Source organism: Callorhinchus milii, unplaced genomic scaffold, assembly GCF_018977255.1.
Source record: "Callorhinchus milii isolate IMCB2004 unplaced genomic scaffold, IMCB_Cmil_1.0 Scaffold12, whole genome shotgun sequence".
Classification (NCBI taxonomy): Eukaryota; Metazoa; Chordata; class Chondrichthyes; order Chimaeriformes; family Callorhinchidae; genus Callorhinchus; species Callorhinchus milii.
The window spans coordinates 12,058,366-12,085,320 of record NW_024704753.1 but is presented as its reverse complement, the minus strand read 5'-3'; the positions used below and the strand labels follow the sequence as shown (position 1 = coordinate 12,085,320).

At 47.4% G+C, this 26,955-nt stretch overlaps 1 protein-coding gene across 1 annotated transcript in view; it reads left to right on the top strand.

Moving 5' to 3' along the window:
• The first annotated feature begins 593 nt into the window (after window positions 1-593).
• LOC103176617 (semaphorin-3F) overlaps window positions 594-26,955 on the top strand; it is a 121,984-nt gene continuing 95,622 nt past the window's right edge. The window contains 1 exon segment of the mRNA XM_007890267.2: window positions 594-729. Within this exon segment, the coding sequence (XP_007888458.2) occupies window positions 618-729 (112 nt within the window). The 5' untranslated portion in view covers window positions 594-617.

Sequence of the window (26,955 nt, the reverse complement as noted above, 5' to 3'; positions counted from 1 at the left end):
TCTGTGCTTCCCACTCGCTGGTATTGTGATTTACCATCAGTTTCTGGGGCACAAGGCGTTTCTCTTTAATAATTAACACCAGCCTGGTTTCCCCACCGCCCGGGAGGAGGGGGGAGGAGTGGGGCATTGTATCCCCCTTGTGCTGTGTAAAGTCACTACGCTATTCGGAGCCGTGTTCTATTAGAGTGACGCGATCACTAGCCGCCTTTAATCAGCACTGAGCCGTTTGCCTAACCGTCGACCGGAGTTTGGTTTCACATCGAATTACACAGAACGTTGCAGCATGGAAACAGGCCACTCGGACCGACGGGTTCCTACTTACTGCTAGGTAAACAGGCGTGCGGAGTAAGGAAACTTGTGTAAGGAAACCCTGCCTGGGTCCCTCTTGTTTGTGAGCCTCACCCATATGCTACATCAGTGCGAACATGCGTTTTTCCATTAATATTATTATAAATATTATAAAGAGGTTTTGGCCCGGCTCAGGCAGTTGCATTCTCGCCTCCGAGCATCAGTGGGCTGTGCTGTGGGATGTGATAATGATCGCGATCTTGTTCCTTGTGCTTCAGTCCTGATCCAGGTGTGAGAGCTGCCGTTTCCTCTCCAGGGCGATCCCAGCCATGATGGTCCCGCAGCTCTGGCTTGCCTCCTGCCTCCTGTTGCTGCCCCAGGGGTCTGGCAGGGCCAGGGCTCAGCAGCGCTCAGCCCCCCGCGTCTACCTGAGCTTCAAAGGTAAGAGCCTGGCCGTCACTGGCTTCCTTGTGGGTTGATGTGCACAGGGCTGTTCGGGGGGAGGGGGGTGAAATTTCCTCAGTGCGAGCGGGCAGCCAAATGGGGAGGAGGGCACGGTGGAGAAATGGCCTCAGCGCCTGCAAGAAAGAGGTAAACAGGTGTGCCCAGGTACCAATACACGTGTGTCTACTTGATAACTCGACCCTGGCTTAACTTGTCACTACCATTTAAGTCATCATGCTGTCAATACCCCGGCCACATTTATTTATGTATGCGTGTATTTATTATTGTTATTATGCCGAACTCGCCACTCCAGATAACTCATTACTGAGTCCTTTTCCCTTGAAGAGATGAGTTCTTAGGAGTTCACTGTACATGTGCACAAGTTCGTCCGGGGTTAATACAGGTTATTAGTTGGGGTTATTATGGGGGGGTATTTCAGGGGGTTATAAAGGGGGTTTAATATAGGGATTATACAATACAAATTTAGATTTATATAATGCCCTTCACATGCGGAGCATCCCAGGTGCTTATTCACAGGGAGAGTATTATGGAGTTAATCCGGAGGAAGGCAGGGATTTATTACAGGGGTTTATTGCATGCGGGTGGGGGCGGGGGGAAGAGAGGGGGTGATACAGTGGTTATTTACTTCTCTGAGGATTGTGAGTGTGGAGATTGTTGTGTGTTATTCCCAAGCGGGTTACTGTCAGAAATGTTGTGTATTTCCACATGTGTTTGTTAGCTGGTATTTACCTGACCTGCTCTGCTGTGGAACCCATCAAGACACTTGCAATCAGAGTGACTTAACCATTTACAGAGCAGTACATGGAATCTACGGCACCGGAACAGCCCATTTGGCTCATCTAGTCCTCGCCGGTGTTTATAATCCACACGAGCCTCCACCCGTCCTCATCTTCCTTCTCTGGCCTTTACTTTTACCCATCTTTTCCCTCCTCTTCTGTTACATGTACATCAAATTCACTCTTAAGTACACTGATAATTTCTCTTTCAACCTCGGCTTCCGACAGTGAGTTAGTTCTATTTCCTCGCTGCCCTCTGTGTACAATAAATAATCCTAATAATAATCCTTGCATTTGACGTGGCATTTTATCACATTGTTGAGATGTCTCAAAGTGCTTCACAGGATATATATAGGAGTGACTGTGTAATTTGTGGGTGAAACGGAGCAGGCAGTTGCACACAGAAATGTCTCATAAACAACCATGGGAGTGACTGATTTTATTTGGGGGATTTATTGGCCAAGACACCAAGAGAAACTCTCTTTTTGAATAGTGCCATTGGATATTTAACGTCCACCTGAACAGGCAGACAAGGTCTCGGTTTAACGTCTCATTTCAAATGACGACACCTCTGACAATGCAACACCCTCCCCCACACCACCCCCCCAGCACTGCATTGGAGTGTCCCAATTTTACCCCATTTTTCTCTCTTGGCCTCCTTCCCTTGTTATTAGTTATTTGAGGTAACAGAGATATATCATTTTTTGTTGTTCAAGTTCAGAGTTGGATTCTTAACCTGAAAGGGTTAACTGTCGGCCAGTGACGCTTAGCGTTGACCCTGTGAAGAGAGTTTGTTCTCTCAGAATAGCCGTGAGTCTCTTGGCTGCTGGTTGGTGACATGAATCTAGGATCCAGAGTCAACGCGACCTGGATGGAGCTATTTATACAGGAGGACGGATTTTCCAGCACTTCTGACTGGGAAGTCTAAGTATGTCATTCATTCTGTCTGGAAAAATATAGCAGCCCCCAGCAGGGAGAGAATACCATTCTTTCTCTGACCCTGGTTTTATATATATATATATATATATATATATATATTTACCCCCGTCTTTTCAGTTGACAAGGAAATAAGGTTGTTGTTTGCCAGGGGTAGGGTGGGAGAAGTGAGGTGAGGCCAACATCTTGGTGCAAATCTCATTAAACACACATCCTACCGCTTGTGTGTGGGGGGCAAAGGGTAGAGCATACACCAAGTGACCAGAGACTTCGCAGCCAAGCTCCTCCAGCATGTAATTGGTTACACTTGTTGAGCGAGTGAGTGTGCGGCAGCTGATATTGGAGCCGGTTGCGATTGCCCTATGATGTGGGGGCTTCCCTGTAAACGAGGGCACTGGGACTGTTCGTAAATAACCCGTCAAAAACAGCCCACACACTACACAGTCACACCATTCTACAGTATATCCTGTGAAGCGCTTTTGAGATGTCTCGACACACTGATTGATAAGGCATGATATCAGATGCAAGGATTATTATTGTTATGTTATCTGTAGAGGTCATTTCTAAATGGTTTTCAGTGATGGGACAGCCAGACCAATAACATTGCTACTTTACATGTGAATGGATGTTACCTTTCTTAATATATTTGACCTAATAATAACAAAATACCTGGTGAACAAAATATCAACCTCCTACTTTTTGCAGGAGGTTGATATTTTGTTCACCAGGTATTTTGTCATTGTTATTATTATCTAGCTGAATGGCTCAGTACTCAGCACAGAATAATGTCCGACTCTGAAACATTTTAATAAGCTGCATCTCAACTTAGTTTTTTTTTCTGGAAGTTAATTTACACTCTCGTTTTCCTGTGAAAGTTAAGCTTGGGTGGGTTTGTTGGTGGGGTGGGTAGGTGTGGGATGGGGGAGGGGGGGGAGAGGAAAGGATAGTTATTCAATATGAGTTTATCTCTCTGCAATGCCTTCTTATTGATGCCTGTGTGTGTGGTTTAGGAGTCCCTTGGTTTAAGGGTGCTTGTTTCAGGAGATGTTTGGTACAATGATCATTCTTTGTCCACACCTCAGCTGCTAATTTGGTTTAGTCTGACACTTTCAACTTGTTAGGATTCATTCCCTGTATCTTAATTCCTGCAAATTCATTAACTCCTTCCAGGCAGCGGGAGAGGTGCATGGGGTGGGGGAGTGAGGAGAATGGCAGAGAACATAACGAGGGAGGGAGACCCTAGCATGGTGGGGTTGGGGGGAATTATTAGGAAGTTTCCCCCCATTTTTCTGCACCTTCCGAGCAGCTATTTGAAGAGTGAGATATGTGGCGGCAGAGAGTGGGGATTTGAATGTGTGGGTGGTGGCGGGGGTGGGAGAGAGGGCAAATTAAAATAGCTTTTTTAAAAAAAATAAAATTAAGAAAATAAATGCTGACTTTTTTTTATGTGCAGACACGAGAGCCACAGGCTGATCTGTGTTTCCTCTTCCTTCTCTGAGCTGTGAGCAGGGCTGACACCCCAGTGCTGGGTTACAGGGCTGGTGTAGTTAATGAAGTGTCTGCAATCTGAAGGATCGCAGTTGGATATTGTTGGCTGCAATGAGGTCATTGTGCTAAGTCCTCAGTATAAAAGGATGTGATTGTTCCATCGGAGAGACTGGCTTTGGAAATCAGAGGGAAACAACATAGGAGGATATTGACATTCTAATTTTACCTCAAGTCATCAATTTCTGTTTGATCCTTGATGTCAACAAAGGAGGGGAATATCCAATGTCTTCTCAATGATTCATCCCTTGTTTTATTTGCTAAAAATAAACTGGGAACATCCTCCGGGGGCCCAAAGCCAGTGTTAACTGTTATTAATAATAATAATTGTTGCATTTGATATAACACCTTATCATATTCTCAAAATGCTTTACAGGATATACTGTACAGTGAAGTGACTGTGTATTTTATGGGTGAATACTGCCGCTACTTGTGGACAGCAACGTCCCACAAACAGCCATGAATTCAATGATCAATTTTATCTGGGGAATTGTTTCTGTCAGAGGTGGGGTGGGGCGGGGGGGTTGGGGGAGAGAGGAGCACTCCCATTGCCAAGGGTTCCTCCAAGGAGGTTAACTTTCGCAGACCCAGTTTTGCCAGAGATGGCCGTAGGGTCAAGATGAATTGGTATCTGCTACAGTATCATCGTTTAAATTTTTGTAATGTACATTGAAACCAGCTAAACGCTGCAATTTAGTGGAATTCAAGAAGTTCTGAGAAATCTGTTGTACCTTAACATTGGGCAACATGGAAAATGGTTTCAGTGAGAGTGTCACCAAACTCAACTCTTTCTCACAGTCTCCTTCACTTTCTCTACCTCCCCCTCCCTCATCTTCCCTTTCACTCCTTAGCTCCCTTTCTCACTTTCTCTCTCTTTTGCTTTTTTTGCTCTTTTCTCTTTCTCTCGCTTTCTCTTTCTCACTCCCCTTTGTCCTGCTCTCTCTCTCTATCTCACTTAGGGTGACTGTAACTTTTCATGCTTTTGAATTTTTAAACTGAAGTAAACAAGGGGATTCCAGGATGTTGATCTGTATTTTATAAAGAGAGACCTAATCTTGCATGGTTAGATAATAATCTTTGCATTTGATACAGTGCCTATAAAGCACTGTCACTTGGTACTGCGCCAACTATGCATCTTAGCTATAGTTTAAGAAGAGTCACTGAGTGACTGCAGGTCTGTGAGTGTTTTTCTGGTTAGGGACGGGTTGACCACTCTATCCTCCACCACCTCTCCTCTCCTCTCACCTCAACCTTCACGGTTCTGTCCTTGAATGGCTCAGATCGTACCTCTTACTTCATCTCCACAAACAGTCTCTCCTCTAGCCCCCACACCATCTTGTGCGGCGTTCCTCTGGGCTCGGTCCTTGATCCCCTCCTTTTCAATATCTATATGCTCCATATGGCATCATCCGCAGACATGGGGTCAACTTCCACATGTACGCGGATGACACCCAACTCTACCTCTCTGCCTCCACCCTTGACTCCAGGACCACTGCTGTGCTGACAGAATGTCTGTCGGACATCAAGATGAGAGCTAACTTTCTTCGGTTGAACGAAGACCGAGGCTCTCCTGATTGGCTCCCGTCAGCGCCTCCACACCTCAGGTGCTGACACCATCACCATCCATGGATACACACTCCACCTTACTAAGCCAGTCAGGAACTTTGGCATCTTGTTTGACCCTCAACTATCCTTTCTAACCCACATCCATACCATGAACGTCTCTGCCTTTCCACACCTCCGCAACATCGCCCGGCTCCCACCACTGTCTCACTCCGCAGAACGCTGAAACCCTTATACACGCATTCATTACATCGAGGCTTGACTCTGCAAACTCCTTGTTTGTCGGTCTCCCCAACTCCTCCCTCCATAGGCTGCAGAACATCCAGAACTCTGCAGCCCGTGTCCTCTCCAGCACCAGGCTCCACGATCCTATCACCCCCCTCCTCGCCCGACTCCACTTACCATCACACAGAGGATACTGTTCAAGATCCTGGTCCTCACCTTCAAAGCCCACTATGGTCTTGCTCCTCCCTACCTTTGCCTCCTTCAAGACCCATCTCAAGACCCTCCTGTTCGACCATGCTTTTGAACATTCTGCTTCCCCCCCTGCCCTCCACGCTCCCAATCCCGACCCCCAGCTCAGGTCCGAAACACTGACTGTCCAGCGCCTTGGGACGTCCAAATGTACAATATAAATGCAATTTTGTTGTTGTTGTGATCTGTGTGCATTTCCTTGGACCTGGATGGATTGATGTAGCATGACAGAGATTAATAATAATAATCCTTGCATTTGAGGACGCTTTTCACGTCTTCTCGATGTCTCAAAGCGCTTCACAGAATAGACTGTAAAGTGAATTGACTGTATATTTGTGGGCAAAATGCAGCAGCCAATTGCGCACAGCAGTGTCCCACAGACAGTCGTGGATTGAAATAACCAATTCATTATTTTTTTTCTTGAGGGATTATTATCAGGCATGTGGAATAAGGAAACTTGCCCAAGGTTTCACCCTGCCGGGGATTGAACCCTTGCAAAGCAAGTGCTCTAACCACTGAGCTACAGGACTCCATAAGTAGATGCAAGGCCAGTTCAGACAGTGTGAAAGTTGGTCTCATGGGTCACCGTTCAAATGTCACTGATGAAAGCCCTTTGACAATGAGTCAAAAAAGGAAATAAGACGGGAAAAGAGATTGTATGAGAAAAGATTAGAGTGTAACATAAAAGGGAACCCTAAGGTATTTTATAAGCATATGTAGAATAAAAGATTAGTTAAAGGTAGGGTGGGTCCAATTAGGGACCAAAGAGGAAATCTTCTTGTGGAGGCAGAGGGCATGGCTGACGTACTGAATGTGTACTTTGCATCTGTTTTCACAAAAGAAAAGGATGCAGCCAATGCCACAGTGTTGGAGGAGAGGGTAGAGAAATTGGATAGGATAAGAATAAACCGAGAGGAGGTTCTAAAAAGGTTGACGGTGCTCAAAGTAGATAAGTCACCCGGTCTGGACGTGATACGTGATACTGATGGAAGTAAGGGTGGAAATAACGGAGGCTCTGGCCACAATCGTTCAATCCTCCTTGGACACTGGGATGGTGCCAGAGGACTGGAGGGTTGCAACTGTTACTCCCCTGTACAAAAAGGGGCAGAAGGATAAAATTGGAAACTAAAGGCCAGTCAGCCTAACGTCAGTAGTGGGAAAACTTCTAGAGACTATAAACCGGGACAAAATAAATTTTCACTTGGAAAAATATGGGTTAATTAAGGACAGCCAACACGGATTTGTTAAAGGCAAATCATGTCTAACAAACCTGATAGAGTTTTTTGGTGAAGTAATGGAGAGGGTGGATGAAGGTAGTGCAATTGATGTAGTTTATATGGATTTTCAAAAGGCGTTTGATAAAGTGCCACAAAAGAGACTTGTAAGTAAATAGAAGCCTACGGTATTAAAGGGACAGTATTAAAGGATACAGAACTGGCTGGGAGACAGAAAGCAGGGAGTGGTGGTGAACGGTTGCTTTTCTGGCTGGAGGGAAGTGTCCAGTGGTCGGTATTGGGACCACTGCTGTTTTTGATCTATATAAATGACCTGGACTGACTTGGGTACAGGGAGCACAATTTCCAAATTTGCGGATAATACTAAGCTAGGAAAAGTAGTAAACAGTGTGGAGGATAGAAGCAGATTGCAAGAGGACATAGACAGACTGGTAACATGGGCAGACAGGGGGCAGATGAAGTTTAATGTGGAGAAATGCAAAGTGATGCATTTTGGGAGGAAGAATGAGGAGAGACAATATACACTGATGGTACAACAACAACAACAGGATTGCATTTAAAGAGGGCTTTTCAAGGCGCTGGACAGTTGGGTCGGGACCCGAGCAGGGGGGGAAATGGTCAGGGTGAGGGGAGCGAAGGGAGGGAGCGAGGAGAGGGTAGAGAGTCGAGAGGGGAGGTGAAGGCACGGTTGAAGAGAAAGGTCTTGAGACCGGCCTTGAAGGAGGAAAGGGAGGAAGCGGCGAAGGCACTGGGGGATGGAGTTCCAGAGCCTCGGGGCTGAGAGGCTGAAGGCCCGGCCACCGATGGTAGGGCGGTTGGGGCGGGGGATGTGGAGCAGACCGGAGCCAGAGGAATGGAGGGTACGGGCAGGTAGTTAGGGGGATAGTAGGTCGGAGAGGTAGGAGGGAGCGAGGCCGTGAATGGCCTTGTAGGTGAGGATGAGGATCTTGAATTCGATCCTCTGGGGGATGGGGAGCCAGTGGAGGGGAGCGAGGGTGGGAGTGATTTGGTCGCAAATCCTCGTGCGGGACAGTACACGAGTTGCAATGACCTGCAGCTTGTGGAGGGAGGTGGCGGGAAGGCCGACGAGGAGAGAGTTCCCGTAGTCCAACCTTCAGGTGATAAAGAAGATAAATCTTAAAGGGGGTGAAGGAACAGAGAGAGACCTGGGGGTTCATGTAAGTAAATCTTTGAAGGTGGCAGGACAGGTAGATAAAGATAGATAAAGCTGTTAAAAAAGCATACGGGATACTAGGTTTTATAAATAGGAGCATAGAATACAAAAGTCAGGAAGTTACAATGAACCTTAATAAAACACTGGTTAGGTCTCAGCGAGAGACTGTGTTCAGTTCTGGGCCCCACACTTTAGGAAGGATGTCAAGGCATTGGAGAGGGTGCAAAGGAGATTTACCAGGACGGTACCAGGAATGAGGGACTTCAGTTATGAGGAGAGGCAAGAGAACCTGAGATTATTCTCCTTGGAGCAGAGAAGGTTAAGAGGAAACTTAATAGAAGTTTTCAAAATTATGAGGGGATTCGATAGGGTGAACAAGGAGAAACTATTCCCACTGGCGGGTGGGTGGGTAACCCGAGTACACCGATTTAAAATAGTTGTTAAAAGAAATAGAGGGGAGGTGAGGAGAAATTTTTTTACACAGCGAGTTGTTCGGATCTGGAATGCATTCCCTGAAAGGTTGGTGGAAGCCGATTCGATAACAACTTTTAAGATAGAAATAGATAATTATTTGGGGAGGACAGGTTTGTAGGGCTTTGGGGAGAGAGTGGAGGAGTGGGATTGATTTGGAAGCTCTTTTCAAATGGGCTGAATGGCCTCCAACAACAACAACAAGATTCTATTTATAGAGCGCCTTTCACGTCGGGAGGACGTCCCAAGACGCTGAAACTCCTTCTGTGCTGTATAATTCTATGATGATTCTATGAATGTCCCACACATAGCCATGGAGTGAGTGACCAATTTTATTTGAGGGATAATCCAGGCCAGGACACTGGGAGAAACTCCCTTCTCTTTTCAAATAGTGTCATGGGCTCTTGAACATCCATCTGAACAGACAAATGTGACGGAGGTTTAACGTCTCATGTCAAGGACGGAACCTCTGATAATGCAACATCCCCCTCAGCACTGCGCTGTAATGTCATCTCAGACTATGTGATTGCAAGTCCTCACATGGGGCGAGAACGCTACCACTGAGCCAGTCTGAATCTTCCGCACTGAGGACTTCGGGTGCCCTCTGTGTGCTCTGATGTCTGATAAGGGCCAATGAGACGTATATCAACTGAGACTGAGAAATACTGAGTCAACAAAGTCAGCCTGTCCCCAGCTTTAAAGAACTATAATAACTTCACAGGATTCTTTCAATCAATTACAGGGCCTGCCTTGAACTGTTTTTTTGTCGTTATTATTTTCAGTCATTCAGGTCCAGAAAGGAAATGTTTACCTTTCTTTTTGAAGTAAGCCCTGGGCCAGGAGATGTTTTAATGTAGGAACAGGAGGAGAACTTGATCGGATTGGGTAAACTCATGAGGGGGTTACAGTTTGCAGCGTTCCTTATTTAACGCTGGCAAAGCCATGGCCACCAGGTGGCAGCACACTCTCGCCTACAACTCCCTGTGTCTCTGATCTTCTCCTCCTTCACTCCTTCGCTCGGCTAACTTGGGCTTGCTCCCCCCACCCTCCCACTCCACCCCATCATTGGTGGCCGAGATTCTACTTCTCCAACATGTGGAACTCAATCCACCTCCAAATTTTATTTGGGGGTTCATTGGCCAGGACACCAGGAGAAACTCCCTTCTCTTTTTGAATATTGCCATGGAGTCTTTAACTTCCAACTGAACAGGCAGACAAGGCTTGATTTAACGTCTCATTCAAATGACGACACCTCCGAAAATGCAACCCCCCTCCCCCCAGCACTGCATAGGAGTGTCAGCTTAGACATTGTGATTCCAAACACTTCTGACTCAATCCGTCTTCAAATCCTGCCTTAAAATCTACCTCTTTGACCGGCCTGTGGTCACCTTCCTACTTCCCTCCTCTCCACTGAACATTTCCCACCTATTCTCCACAACTCGTGGTGCTCAGGTCTATCTGCACCTCTGTTAAAGGAGTAAACATTCCTCAGCCATTCTAGAATAGGGGAGTTGGAGGCCCATTATCAGGACTGCTTTAAAAATAGGATTCTCACCAATGGACTCATTTAGAGAACGTGCATTTAGAGAATGTGCCATCACAGAATCTTACCATTAATGCCTTTGAAGGAAAATACACAAGGCTTTTAACAGATCCTGTGTAAGGAATTATACAGATTTCTGAGCAACATCGTTTTCTCTCTCTCTCTCTGGTAGATTTGAAGATGAATTGCTGACGGCATCAGTCAGCCAGCAACTGTCTGGACAGAAACACTGAGGCCGATAATGAGAAGGAGTTGGATTAACATCAGAATAGATGCCATCAGTCAAGCTGAGGGCGTCCGGTCTAGATCTGGTCTAGACAGTGTGTATGTGTTGGGCAGCTCCCTCACGCGCTCAGGCTCAGCAACCGTTCCCCCATCCAGCAAGCGAGAGGACCTGGGTTCAATTCCCAGGCAGGGCAAAACCTTAGGCAAGTTTCCTTCTCCACACGCCTTTGTTTACCCAGCAGTAAGTAGGAACCTGGTTGTTAGTGGATTGGCGGATTGCTCTCAGGGCGATAATGATCCCTCCTAAAACATTTTTTTTTAAAAATGTTGTCACTCAATCCAGGACTGTTTGTTGGACAGTGCTGTGCGCAATTGGCGGCTGCGTTTCACCCACAGAATACAGTCACTTTACAGTATATTTACAAAATACACTTTACAGTGTATTCTGCAAAGCATTTTGAGACATCTCAACAGCCTGATAAGATGCTATATCAAATGCAACGATTATTATTATTGCTCAATCCCCTTTCCCACCCTCCGTGATGCAAATGTTGTTTTTCTGTTGAAGCAGAAAGTGAGAACTTTAAAAAAAAAATTTACACCCTGGTGACTTTTTTCTCTCCCCTGTAAACTCCTTGTGCTAATTACTTTACATTAATTCAGTGCTCTCAGAGATAGGCACAGAGACACAGCACCCCCCCCACCTCCCCACTCCTCCACAGGTCTCACTAAAACTGGCCCTGAGAAGCTGTTTAATGGGTAGACAGACATGAGGAACCTTTGTTCCCTGCCTTTTCTATCTACTAGGTTGAGATAGGGAACTCGGGCAGTGCTGGAGCAGTGGGAGTGATGCCTGGGTACCTGATACACTGGGAACCAGCTAAACACCACGTATGGCATTCAGCTCGAGGGGTGAGGGCTTAGATCTGTGACGCTGTAGGAGAGCACGGGTTGCACCCAGGAAACAAACTTGCACCAAGGGTTTTAACAACAAAAAGAAAGGTTTATTTTGATAAGGAAGCTATTGCTTTTTATAACCATCTTCTCCGGACTCTTCCCCCCACCCTCTCTCTCTAGCACTCATCTATATATCGGTGCCCATTCATTAACCTGTTGCTGATGCCCAATTAGCACTTAGAGCGGGATCTTCAAACAACCCTGATTGGAGTTCAGCCCTTATCAGCTCCATTGGTCGAGGCACCTTTTTTTAAACAAGAAAAAAAACCTGCCCCTTCAAACATAAGTGGAGCGGCAATATCCATAGAAAGCGGGTTTATTCCCCTGTCACAGATGCTTCCAGCAAATTGGATTCCTTTGTTACACTCCCTCCCTGTGTACCGAGATATTAACAGAGCCTAGCACTCTGCCCTGAACCAGAATCATATTAGTGGTGGTCTCAATATCCCCCCCCCATCAACCCTTTGCTGTTTTTTTTCTGGAGGGTCTGAGAAAAGGAGTCAGCTGTAAATGGACGGTTTGGAGACAAGGAATTGATTTCACAAAGTAACCAAGATATTGCCTAGTGTCTATCTCCCCTGCTTCTCCTCGTGGGCATATCCTGTGCCATCAATCACCCCCAGTGATGGTGCGGGGAATCAGTGAGACTGAAGAGAGATGACATGTAACAGGAGGGGAGAGAACTTTAAGCAGGAACATGTTTATCATCCTCAAAGTTGAAAGCTTAGACTGTTTGAAGAACGGGAATTAGAAAGTTAATAACTGTCAAAGTCCCTCAATGTGAAATAACATTGTAATAAATTGTCCTATTAGACAGCACTGCACCGGGTAACGACTCCTCTGTAATGTAATGCCTGTCAGCTTCCCGGGATGGGAGGTTGTTATTAACATCTGCCTGTCCAGGTGGATGTTAAACATCCCATAGGACTATTTGAAAAGAGAAGGGAGTTTCTCTCTCCCGATGCCCTGGCCAACAATCCCCCAGAGAGAAAAATAATTAGTCGCTCTCTCTTCATGGCTGTTTTGTGGGACATTGCCGGGTGTAAATTGGTTGCCATGTTCACCTGCAAAATACACAGTCATCGTGGATCAGTGTGACACACACCTGTCACTGAGCTGTGTGTGATCCAGCTGTGCTCCTTATGGGGACATAATAATAATCCTGCCGTTTGATATAGAGCCTTATTACGTCATTGAGACGTCTCAAAGCGCTTCACAGGATTCACTGTAAAGCGGATTGACTGTGTACGTTGCGGGCAGAACACGACAGCCAGTTTGCGCACCACAATGTCCCACAAACATCCATGGAGTGAGTGACCAATTGTATTTGGGGGGATTCTTTTCGAATAATACGATGGGGTCTTTAACGTCCACCTGAATAGGCAGAGGGCACCGTGGTTTAACATCCCATCGGTCGGTACCTCTGACAAGGCTGCTCCCTCCCAGCACCGCATTGGAGTGTCGGTTTAGACTGTGTGATTCGAAGTCCCGACGTGGGGCTTGAACCCACAACTATCTGACTCAGAGGCGAGAGCGCTATCACTGTGCCAGGCTGACAGCCTTGTTTTCGCTGTACTAAGGAACTGACTTTTGCTTTACTGCAGAGAAAGGAGAGGAACTCATGCAATCCAGAAGGTAATTACATTCCCAGTTCACAGCAGGCTCCCTCTAAAGTGCCTTTTTATCCGGAAACAGCCATCTGCAGTCTGTCCTGTATCAGGTACAAGAATAATAATAATAATCCTTGCATTTGATATGGCGCCTTATCACGTCATTGAGACGTCTCAAAGCGCTTCACGGGATGTACTGTAAAGTGCAGTGACTGTGTATTTTGTGGGCGAAACACGGCAGCTAGTTTTCACACACAGTGTCCCAAGAAACAGCCATGGAGTGAGCGACTCATTTTATTTGGGGGTGGGGGGGATTTGTTGACCAGGAATAGCCTGAGAAACTGGCCATGATCTGTGCATGTTCTGCCTCTGCTCTGTGGGGGGTGAAGGCTGGGGGGGGGATGAAGGCTGGGGGGTGAAGGCTGGCGGGGGGGTGAAGGCTGGGGGGGGGAATGAAGGCTGGGGGGTGAAGGCTGGGGGGGGATGAAGGCTGGGGGGGGTGAAGGCTGGTGGGGGGTGAAGGCTGGGGGGGGTGAGGCTGGGGGGGAAGGCGGTAGGGGGGGGAGGCGGGGGGGGGAGGCTGGGGGGGGAAGGCTGGGGGGGGGAGGCTGGGGGGGTGGGGGGTGAGGCTGGGGGGGAGGCTGGGGGTTGAGGCTGGGGGGTGGGGGGGTGGGGGGGTGAGGCTGTGGGGGGGAGGCTGGGGGGGGGGGCTGGGGGGGGAGGCTGGGGAGGTGGGGGGGGGGAGGCTGGGGGGGGAGGCTGGGGGGGGGGAGGCTGGGTGGGGGGGAGGCTGGGGGGGAGGCTGGGGGGAGGCTGGGGGAGGCTGGGGGGGGGAGGGGGTGGGGCGGGGGGAGGCTGGGGGGGGGGAGGCGGTGGGGGGGGAGGCTGGGGGGGGGGAGGCTGGGGGGGAGGCTGGGGGGGGGGAGGCTGGGGGGGGGGAGTGAGTGTGCGGCAGCTGATATTGGAGCCGGTTGCGATTGCCCTATGATGTGGGGGCTTCCCTGTAAACCAGGGCACTGGGACTGTTCGTAAATAACCCGTCAAAAACAGCCCACACACTACACAGTCACACCATTCTACAGTATATCCTGTGAAGCGCTTTTGAGATGTCTCGACCCACTGATTGATAAGGCATGATATCAGATGCAAGGATTATTATTGTTATGTTATCTGTAGAGGTCATTTCTAAATCGTTTTCAGTGATGGGACAGCCAGACCAATAACATTGCTACTTTACATGTGAATGGATGTTACCTTTCTTAATATATTTGACCTAATAATAACAAAATACCTGGTGAACAAAATATCAACCTCCTACTTTTTGCAGGAGGTTGATATTTTGTTCACCAGGTATTTTGTCATTGTTATTATTATCTAGCTGAATGGCTCAGTACTCAGCACAGAATAATGTCCGACTCTGAAACATTTTAATAAGCTGCATCTCAACTTAGTTTTTTTTTCTGGAAGTTAATTTACACTCTCGTTTTCCTGTGAAAGTTAAGCTTGGGTGGGTTTGTTGGTGGGGTGGGTAGGTGTGGGATGGGGGGGGGGGGGGGGGGAGAGGAAAGGATAGTTATTCAATATGAGTTTATCTCTCTGCAATGCCTTCTTATTGATGCCTGTGTGTGTGGTTTAGGAGTCCCTTGGTTTAAGGGTGCTTGTTTCAGGAGATGTTTGGTACAATGATCATTCTTTGTCCACACCTCAGCTGCTAATTTGGTTTAGTCTGACACTTTCAACTTGTTAGGATTCATTCCCTGTATCTTAATTCCTGCAAATTCATTAACTCCTTCCAGGCAGCGGGAGAGGTGCATGGGGTGGGGGAGTGAGGAGAATGGCAGAGAACATAACGAGGGAGGGAGACCCTAGCATGGTGGGGTTGGGGGGAATTATTAGGAAGTTTCCCCCCATTTTTCTGCACCTTCCGAGCAGCTATTTGAAGAGTGAGATATGTGGCGGCAGAGAGTGGGGATTTGAATGTGTGGGTGGTGGCGGGGGTGGGAGAGGGGCAAATTAAAATAGCTTTTTAAAAAAAAATAAAATTAAGAAAATAAATGCTGACTTTTTTTTATGTGCAGACACGAGAGCCACAGGCTGATCTGTGTTTCCTCTTCCTTCTCTGAGCTGTGAGCAGGGCTGACACCCCAGTGCTGGGTTACAGGGCTGGTGTAGTTAATGAAGTGTCTGCAATCTGAAGGATCGCAGTTGGATATTGTTGGCTGCAATGAGGTCATTGTGCTAAGTCCTCAGTATAAAAGGATGTGATTGTTCCATCGGAGAGACTGGCTTTGGAAATCAGAGGGAAACAACATAGGAGGATATTGACATTCTAATTTTACCTCAAGTCATCAATTTCTGTTTGATCCTTGATGTCAACAAAGGAGGGGAATATCCAATGTCTTCTCAATGATTCATCCCTTGTTTTATTTGCTAAAAATAAACTGGGAACATCCTCCGGGGGCCCAAAGCCAGTGTTAACTGTTATTAATAATAATAATTGTTGCATTTGATATAGCACCTTAGCACACCTTATCAAAGAGCTTCACAGGATATACTGTAAAGTGTATTGACTGTGTATTTTGTGGGTGAAACATAGCAACCAGTCGTGCCCAGCAATATCCCACAAACAATTGTGGATTGAATCACCAAATATTTATTTATTTATTTATTTTTGAGGAATTATTACCGCTGGAAAGCAATCACCAATCGACAAAAAATCGGTTTCCTACTTACTGCTAGGTAAACGAGGCGTCTGTAGTAAGGAAACTTGCCTAAGGTTTCGACCCACACAGGAATCGATCCTGGATCCTTTCACTTGCAAGGCTAACCACTATGTTATGGGACTCCACAAGTGTTGTGGAGGGATAGTGGGAGACTACTGAGGTCAGGCCACTGGGTGCAAATTGGTGGAACCTTCTCCCCTTTTGGTTTTGTGCTAGGGCAGTAATAGTTTGTCAGTTTAACTCAGACAATCCCACTTTCGCCTCTGAGTTATTAGGTTGTGGGTTTGAGCCCCACGTCAGGACTTGGAGCTCACAATCCAGGCTGGTGATGGCCAAAAACATACGTTTGTCTTCATTGAATATTTCAGTAATGTATTCAGTAAGTATTGCAGCTCGGTAGCTACTGGAAACAAGGTATTGATTTAGTTTGGACTTGCCTGGGCTGGGGAGGGGGTTTGGAGGTGTTCATACAGCACCTCCAATACTCAGTGCCCCCTCCCCTCAATACCAGAGTCGTAGCTCATAGCCTATTGTGGAGCCTAAAATCACAACCTTCTGACTCTTGGGTGAAAGCCCTACCAGCAGAGCCAGGCTGGCATACTTAGAAGCAGCCGGTCAGACAGCTGATGTGCGGACGGCATATTAACAGCACCTCCAGGAGTCGGAGAGCCCAGATCGCCGGTGCAGAGGACAAGCCTCGCCCTTTTCAATGAACAATCTCAGCTGTAAATTCCAGACCAGTAAACCCATCTCTCTCCCTCTCTCGCTCTCTGTCTCCCTCTCTCTAGATCACATACAGTCTCCTTTGTGTAATATGATTCATGACGTATTATTTCAGTAAGCTCTTAGTGTTACAGTGAATAATAACAACTGAATCATTTTACAGTTCACACAATCCTCCGTTTACAATGAGGGATCTGCGAGAAATTAGGCAACAGGGTAATTCAAGCCCGTGTTTTACTGAGCGCCCGACAAGTGAGGGTAATGCAGCGCAGGACAGCTATCCACCGATAAGATTAACTTAAGTACCTGGGGCAGCTGCGGGATAAATGACAGGAGGTGCGGGTGCCCTCATGGGAGATGTCAGGCTGCAACCCCTTGTCAGAGCATGCATTAAACCCCAAAGATTGTTCTCGTCGTTAAGCTGAATTTAGCCGACAATCCACCAAATAAAACTGGTTGCTCACTGCACAATTGTTTGTGTGGATGTCAATGGGCTCAAATCAGTTGCCGCATCCACTTAGAATATTCACAGTCACCCCACATCCTGGGAAGCTCTTTAAGATATCCACCTGATGCAAAAGGCACTATTTTAACACCCCCCACACCCCGCAGAGAGAACAATCCAAACCTTCTTATCAGCAGCTCAGAAAGGCATTGTTTCAAAACCCAGTAATTTTATTTAAGGACTGCGAGCAATAATCAGGATGAATGAGTTCTAGTTGCTGACCCGGGAGTGTGGACGGCTAGTGTAAAGGAAGCGCTCCTCTCTCTAATCCATTCCTCACTGTACCACGTTCCCCAGCGCAGAAAGCTGCTGGGGTTATTTACAATGAGAGGGGTCAGAGGCTGGCAAGCCTGGGCGTTCCTATTACAGGCTCGGCTTTCTAACCTGCCCTCGCTCCTGCAAAAACACAGCCTGATAAATAGGCAGAATCATAAATTAGCATTCCCGGTGTCATTCCCTGGGTAGTGGCAGGGGCAGCAAGCAGAAACCACAAGGTCTTGTGCTCATTCTAGTCATGAGCAGTTAACAACTTTGCTAAATATACACAATGAGTTCTCCGGAACTCCCCCAGAACTGTAGGATGATATGAGATGCCCTCATTCCACCTAAGACAATGTTAGATTGTAATATTATGATGATAATCCTTGCCTTCAAGTCTGGTGGACGTCTCAAAGCACTTCATACAGAATTTTACTGTATAGTGCGGTGACTATGTATTGTAAGTGAAAGCAGCAATCAATTTGCCCACAGCAATGTCCCACAAACAGCCGTAAAGTGAGTGACCAATTTTAGTTTGGAGAATTGTTGGCCAGGACATTGGAGGAGAGAAACTCCCTTTCCTTTTCAAATCGTGCAATAGGATCTGTAACGTCCACTTGACCAGGCTCGGTTTAATGTCTGATCTGAAGGATGGCACCTCCGACAATGCAACATCCTCCACAGCAGTGCATTGGAGCATCATCTTGGAGTATATGATACCAAGTCCTGACATAGGGTTGAACCCACAACCTTCTGACGCCGAGGGTAGAGCGCTGCTGCCTGATGATGAGCTCGCCATTGTGCAGTGTACCAGATAATGTGGTGCGTATGTATACTTGGTGACGAGCCAATTTCCAGGCAATGGTCTCTCCGTTGCTGTGTACATCAGCTCTATGGTGCACACTCCTTTCCAGGCACACATTCCTCAACAGTAAGAAAACACTGAAATGAGAAGCTCGCTGCTCTATTATAAATAATCCCAGTCGCTCTCTCCTGGGCAGTAAGCGCACACGTCGTCCTGTCGTAACTCACCAAGAGCTCCTCCGTGTGGCTGACTGCTTGACATAGATGAACCTAGATTAATCTTCATAACAGCAAACGTACTGACCCCACATAGACAAGGAAATTTCCCCTTGTACCCCACCCCCCCCCCCCCCCGTGTAATGTCACACTAAATATAGCATGAGAGATACCCAGGGGTCTGCACCAGGGCTATAACTCATCCAACAACACACACTGTAAGTGTAGCTCTGAAGTGTACATCCCTGTACAAGCTCCGTCAGAGTCCTATATAGCGAGAGTTATGCCCACATGTGGACTCACTGGTGTGTTTGAGAGTGAGGGAGTTTGAGAGTGAGAGGGGGTTTGAGGGTGAGGGTGTGTGGGTGTGTGTGAGAGGGAGGGTGGGTGAGAGTGATGATGAGAGAAAGATTTTCCAGGAAGCAAGTAGCTGGACAGCGTTCTGATAAAGGACTATACATTAATTTTAAAATAACTCCACGGAATGAGATGGAATGAGCCTCTCGATGAGCCTCCGGTTTTGGAACGTTCCTGTATACCAGTTGAGGATCGGAATGGGCTCGGCCATGGTACCCTCAGGGTCAAACAGCCTGACCCCAGGCTCCATCCGGGCTCCCGTGTGAGTGTAGGCCAAACACTGGGGGGTGGGGGGTAATAACAAGTCAAACGCCTTCAGGGTTATTAAAATTGAACGAGAGAAATGGGCACAGACGGGTGGGGGGGGGAAATAAAAGCAAGAGTAGCCTTGTTTGAAGGCAGCCTCCCTTCAGGCGATGGCTCCTGTTGCCGGGTAACAGAACGCACTGCACATTCTCCTACCTTGAGAGCAAACATTCTCCCAGGTCTCAGCACTGGATGGCTCCCATCACCTTAACCCCTTCCCTGCTGCCTTCAGGCTGACCTCAACCCAAAGTGAGGAACCTGCTGCAGCTCTCGAAGCAGACGCAAGTAATGACTGTAATCAACTGTGTTTTTGAGAATGAGCAGGTCCCAGCCCCAGCAGGTCCCACAAACAGCCAGAAGAGTACAGAACATCTGATGTGCGTTCTCCATCATGCCCCTAATCAGTACCTCCCACCCCCCCACCAACCCCAGCAAACATCACAAGCCAAACAAAGCAATCCATTGTGGGGACTGGGGGAGACTTCAGGAGCATCCACTCGAGAGGCTGTTAGCACAAGCAGGGATAGCCACGGCGACAACAACAACAACAAATTGCATTTATGTAGCACCTTTCACATCGGGAGGACGTCCCAAAATGCTGGACAATAAGGAGTTTGCACCCGAGTTGCGGGTTGGAATCAGAGAGCGGTGGACGGCAATGGGGGGGGGAAGGGAAGATGACCTTAGGCATGGTCAAAAAGAAAGGTCTTGAGACGGGCCTTGAATAAGGCAAGAGAGGGGGCAAGGCAGAGAAGCTCCGGGATGGAGTTCCAGAGGGTAGGGGCAGAAAGACTGAAGGTCCAAGTGCTGATAGTGGAACAGACAGGGCGGGGGACGTGGAGCAGGCCAATGCCAGCAGAGCGTAGGGAGTGGACAGGTTGGTGAAGTTTTATTAGGTGGCAGAGGTAGGGAGGAGCAAGATCATGGAGGGCATCAAAGGTGAGTATGAGGATTTTGAACTCAATACAATGTGGCATGGCGAGCGAGTGGAGCCGGGCGAGGATTGGGGGCAATCCTTGCCTTTCACATCGGGAGGGACGCTCCAAAGCTCGCTTGAAGTGGAGCGAATGTGTGCTTGTGGTCAAAGACACGGACCTCTTCCGCCTGTACATTTGCCAACTAAATGAAAGCCTATACAGGTTGTGGTGTAAATTACAGCGACACCGAGTCTCCACTCCCCCCCGCCCCCCCCCCCCACCCAAATTGAAACCACACACATTCTGTAATGAACTCTTACGCATATAACACAAAGCCGCTCCTCCGTCCCTACCCTGTCCACAGTGAATGTTGGTTGCTGCCGGCTGTAATAATAGAGTCTCTGGGCCAGCGTTACCATAACAATCCCCCTCCCAGGCTCCGTGCTGCTGTTGCAACACAGGCAGTTAAGCAAACACATTGGGAGCTACCAGGGCGATAAATCTTTATGGGATGTTTATATGTGGGAAACATAAAGACTGACCAGAATTAAATGAGCCTAAATGCATGTGTGTTTTTTTTGAAACCTCGATGAGATCTGGGCCCTGGTCCCCACCAGAGGATCCGGGCGTGAATGGGACCCAGGGGTCTGGCTTAGGGATGGCAGCTTTTATTGTATTCAAACAAACGTGTGTCTACTTGGAACATGTCCAGAAACACTGCAAAGTTAGTGTTCTTTTACTTTATTTAAAATAAAGTCTATCCACCTCTTAACCCCCCCCCATTACTGTTAGGTTCCTGGCTCCTTCTGCGTCTGTTGCTGACCAAGTTTGCTTGCCAGGAGCGTTCCGAGACTGGAGACAACGATCAAAACAATCCTTATAATCCTTGTGTTTGGTACTGCACCTTATAACAGCAGAAGGACGGCTCAAAGTGCTTCATAATATTCACTGCGAAGTGTGTAATTTGTGGTCACTGTGTCGTAACTGTGTTTTGTAGATGGACATTTATTTGCACACCTCAATATCCCACAAACTGCCAGGGAGTGAGTGACCGATATTATTTGGGGACAGAGAAAATCTTCTCTTTTTGACCTGCATCTCAGTTCAGCGTCTCATCTCAGCCTCCAACACAGTGCTCCTCCAGCACTGTATTGGCTTTGTGAGCTCAACATCCCGAACCCACAACCTTCAGACTCGAGATGAGGGTGTAACTGATTAAGTGGATTGTCCACTCTCCTCTCGACACACCTGTGCAGTAACATCCTCCAATCGCTCACGGAGCTCTCAATGGTAGTGAGTGGCCAGCGGGGGGCAGTTTGTTAGGATCTGATTTAATTGCAGTTTGAGCTGTTGTGAGGAAGTCTTTCCGTGGCTCAGTGATCCCATCAGCTCCTCACCTCACACTCACTATGATTTTTCTTGGCTTTCAAAGTGAAACTCGTTTTTTACCGATGGAGAAACAGAGGCAGGCAGTGAATCTACAATAAGTTTATTCGCACACACCTAGGGAAGTCTTTATTGCAAACTAGCCCAGCTCCCCAGCGTATCGATGTCAATATCCTCACCTTGACCTTCAAGTCCCTCCACACTCTTGCCCCAGCCTACCTCCAACGTCATTCTTCTGCCTACCATTCCCTCTGTCCCACCATCAGTTAGTGAGCCGCAATGGCCTCGCTCCCCAACCCTCATGTCCTGTCACTGCCTTTAAACTCTGAAAAACATATTTCTTTAAAATCAACAAATTGCATTTATGTACAGCGCCTGTCTTGTCGGAAAGACAACCCAAGGCACTGGTCAATGAGGGGTCCCTGACTTGAGGCATCCCCCTCAATTCTACCCTCTCCCCGCGCTCAGTGCTCCCGGTTGCGTCTCAAACGCTTTCAAGAACTTCACCTTGTGTGAAAGGCTGTATATAAGGTTGTTGTTCAAGCCAAGCGTGATGTTGAAACTTGATGAGGGTGATATAAAAATGTTAATTCTCTCTCTTTCTCTCCCGTGCATGCCTCTTATTATTGCAGTAAGCTGTCTGTGGTTGTTCTGACGGGTGGGTTTGATCTTGACTGATGCTAGTCAGACTAGCAAGCAGCATGATAGACAGAGACTGGGAGAGGTGGTTGCTTCTGAACAATTAATGATTATGATGTACTTATTACAGGGTTTATTGCACAGTAATCTACACTTAATCACCAGAACATAACAGGCAGTTTGTATTGTACATGGCTTCACATCGACCTTGTTGACCCTCAGCTGGGGCCGACACAGCCTCTGTTGACACAGTGACAGCATTGGAGACGTCAATGTGAAGCCTAACAGTGACGGATAGTGAAAGGACCCATGGGTGTCATTCAGTCGTGGGGGGTGAGGGGAGGAGAGAGACTCAAACAGACATGGGTGAAAGGTTAAAAAATATTAAGCATTGAATTGGCCCCTTGACTCTCTTATGGAGCTCTTGTTAGGGTGACGTTCTCTCTGAGTATAAATCACTTCACTCCCTGGCACCTCCCTATGTCTCTGATCTCCTTACTCCCCACTCCACCATCCGTCGCCTCTGCTCAGCTGGCTCCAGGCTCCTGCTCATCCCTCATTCCCTCCACTCCACCACCAGCGGCCGTGCTTTCAGCCCCTGCGTCCAAAACTATGGAATTCTCTCTCTTAGTCCCTCCACCTCGCCTCCTCCTTTCCCATCTTCAGATCACACCTGAAGACCTTCCTCTTCAACTGTGCCTACGGTCACCTCCCCACTCTCCCCGGCTCAGCGTCAGGCTCCAACATTGTTAAGTCCTACAAGACGCTACCCCGCGTGAAAGGGTTCTGTGTTTTTTCATTGAGCGTTACTGTGGAGGTTACCTTGCTTTCTCTCAGTCCCCGGTCTCTGCTGTATTCAAAACTCAAAATTAAAAAATTCAAATTCTCCCAAACTCTGCAGCTCATGTACTCTCACGCACCAGGCTCCGTGACCCCATCACTTCCACCCTCGCCCGACTCCAATGGCTCCCCAGCCCTCAGAGGATCAAATTCAAGATGCTCATCCTCACTTTCAAGGCCATCCATGGCTTTGCCCGCTCCTACCTCTCTGACCTGCTGACTCCCTACCAACCTGCCCGCTCCCTCCGTTCAGCGGGCTCCGGCCTGCTCCATGTCTCCCACTCGACCCACCCTACCATCGGTGGCCAAGCTTTCAGCCTCTCTGCCCCCACACTCTGGAACTCCATCCCACAGTCTCCACCTCAATTCCTCCCTTGCCTCCTTTCAAGGCTGATCTCAAGACCCTCCTCTTCAATCGTGCCTTCGGTCGCCTTCCCACCTCTCTGCCTTCCCTCACCCCATCCTACCCCTCCCCCATACTCGGGTCCTGACCCCTGACTGTCCAACGCCTTGGGACGTCCTCCCGACGTGAAAGGCGCTCTATAACTGTAATTTTGTTGTTGTTGTTGTATTCTCAGCTCAGATCTGTACCTGTGAAATGGGACTTGTGTCTTTGAGGACAGGTTGAAGGCATCCGTGTGAGTGAGTGAGCTCCTGGTATTCAAGATCCTGGTTTGAGGTTAGGTTTTCAAGAAAATGCTTTAAACTGGATCGTAGCCATTGGGCAGCCTGTATAAAATGCCACTTTCTCCAAATCACATTCATTGCCACTGATTAAAGATCTTTGGATTGTGAAATTTTCCAATGGCAAACGCCAAACTGGCAAAAGTCTGAGATCTGATCATTCTCAATCTCGCACTCTCTCAATATCTCTGCTTTGTGACTATTGGGTTTCAGATCCCAGCCTCACTGGGCTAAACTGCTGCGGTGCAATCAATGCTTTTATAAATCTCACTAGTGTCTGCTAAGAGCTTTACCACTCGTCTCCTCTCAACCCCGCAAGCATTGCTCTCAATGGCAAGCTATGTGGCTTTAGCTGGTAAAGTTCCAGCAGTTACCACAATGCACACTTCGGGGTTCCTAAACCTTGGCTCTCGTCAACCTACAATAAAAATAATAATAATAATCCTTGCATTTGATACAGCACCTTATCACGTCGTTGCAACGCCTCAAAGCACTTCACAGGATGTACTGACCATGTATTTTTAGGCAAACACAGCAATGTCCCCACAAACAGCCATGAAGTGAATGACTAGTTTTATGTGGGGGGATTGTTGGCCAGGACTCCCTTCTCTTTAACATCTACCTGAACTGGCAGATGGGCTCAGTTCAGTTTTGTGAGATGGCTTCTGCAGTGGGTGATGTGGGGAGGTTGCGGATTCACCCAAGCACAGAGTAAGGAGGGTTTTGGAATGCATCCAAAGAGGGCTTGGATTTGCTGCACAATATCTTACCAATACAAGCTCCTGAGCAGACTTTTGTGGCCACAATGGGCTGGCCAAGCAGAGCAGAGCAGGGATCTGTCTCCTGGAACGAGCAATTAAAAAGGAATAAAGTCAGAGTCACTCACTGGGAAATCAATGCAATGAGTCTGAAGCTTGACTGTGAGGTCTGTCTGATTCATTGATGAGGCAGGAGGTAACGTGAGCCAAATTGACACTTCTATCTCAAAAGCTTAAAGTATGTGGTCAGAGTAATTCAGACAGGATTACATTTAAAGTAAAGGTGTCAGTTAGTGGGGCACTTTTTCTATATGTGCAAGTACGCACACAGGTATATGTAGAAGTGTGTTCAAGTGTGTTGACGATCGAGCTGAACATTTTCTGTTTGTTGTGATTCCGTATCATTCATGTCAGCGCCTGTACAATAAAAACACAGACAACTTCTGCAGGCGGTAAGCGCCGAGTGTTTAATGAAGGCTATCTATGTACAGAGAATGCTTCTGAGAAATATCCTCCATTGTGAGCATGAGGGTCCCAGCACCCTCCTGCTGGGGGTGGGTGGGGAACGCGGGGTGATGGCGAAACGCTGATCACCCCTTAGTACAGCCTGACCTGTACTGGTCCCCAGGCGAGGTGAGCGGCCACGGAAGCTGGTGCTGTGTTATCACTACAATAATAATCATCATAATAATACAAATAATCATCCTTCCATTTGATACCGCACCTTCTAAGTGTTGGATCGTCTCAAAGTGCTTCGCAGGGAATTGCTGTAGAAAAACTATTTGCATTTATCTAGCGCCGTATCCAGAGGATAAAGTTCTATAGTCTCTGAACGCTTTAGAACGATGTAGTCGGACACTGAGCAGGGAAGTGGGGGGAGGGTGACAGAACTGCAGAAAAACATTTTCTAGATTTAACCTGAACATAAGAATCTTGCAGAATTCATGGTGATTTTAAATTTCAAGGCAAAGTGATCTGACGGGCTAACGCTGGGATAATAATAATAACCCGTACGTTTGGTACAGCTCCTTTACGTCAGGAAGACATGCCAAAGCACTTCACAGGATATACTGTAAAGTGCAGTGACTGCTTTTTCTGAGTGAATGTAGCGGCCAGTTTGCGAACAGCAACGTCCCACAAACAGCCATGGAGTGAGGGACCAATTTTATTTGGGGGTTTGTCAGTCACAGGAACTGCAGGTGTCAGGGCACAATGAAACCCCTCTCCTAAGTCAGTGGTGTGTTGGGCTCGAGTGTAAAAAGCTTATTAACTGTGATGGCTAACACAAAATAAGGTCAGGATTCAAGCTATTATGGTATTACAGTACACTGGTGAAATAATGACTGGACAGCACATCGCTCTGTACAGGAAAGATAACACAAGGACAGAGATGACTTGCTACTTGGGATGTTACAAAATCACAGTAGATTTACTGTAAAGTGCAGTGACTGTGAATTTGTTGGAGAATAGAGTGACCAATTTTATCTGGAGGATGGTTAGCCAGGAAACCAGGAGAGAGAATAGTGACATGAATAGTACCATGCCATAGGTATTTGGGTAGGACAAATTTGCAGGGCTATTGGGAGAGAGCCGGGGAGTGGGACTAATTTGGACAGCTTTTTCAAAGAACCGGCATGGACACAATGAACTGAATGGTCTCCTTCTGTGCCATATAATTCTACGATTCTTTAACGTCTGAACAGGAACAGATGAGACCTTGGTTTAAAGTCTCGTCCGAAGTATGGCACCTCCAACAAACCCCACTTCCCCGACACTGCACTGGAGTGTCAGCCTCGAGCTTCCACTGCAAGCTCACCCCCACCCCATCCCTTCCAGTGTTCACCAGAGGGTCTAAAGACCAGTTCCTGTGTCAGTGCCTAGTGATCTTTCGCACTACAGATAACAGGTAGACATCTCAGACTGAATCCCTGGACTTTAATCCTGTTGGCTCGCAGCACTTTGATCATTTACGTGTGTCTCTTTTTTATAAGGAAATGTGGACTTTGATAGTCTTGGGTACCGGTGAACTGTATATAAAAAAAATTGTTTCCTCGCAGAATATTTATTGAAATATTTCTGGCAACTCCCCAGCTTGCCGGGGAATGTGAGGAATGCCAGCATTAAAGTTTTCATCTGCTTTTGGCTGATTTTCTGATAGGATCTCGTACAGGTTTTGAATTCCAGTGTAACGTTTCTGCTCTTGTAGGTTAATTAAGTGGGTTAGAAAAACATACAGAGAGCAGGAACACATCACAAAACAGGGGCCTGCTGTTCAAACAAGGATCAGGGGGAGTCTCTTGGTTGGACCTGTCTGTCTAGTGTGCTGGTATCAATATGCTGTGCTCCACCTGGTTCCTACACCCAAGCATTTGATAAACAACCTTATTCCTGGATGTAAGCAGAAATTAATCTTGATTCCCTATACTGCATCCCGCCCAGAATCTGCATTATGCACTGCACATTGTATTTTTTGTATTTTTTTTGATCAACCGGATGTCAGACACATCCAGAAACTCATCACCATGCTTAAGAGTATCCAAACCAAACTGAGAAATTCCAGAGATATGTTGTTGGAAT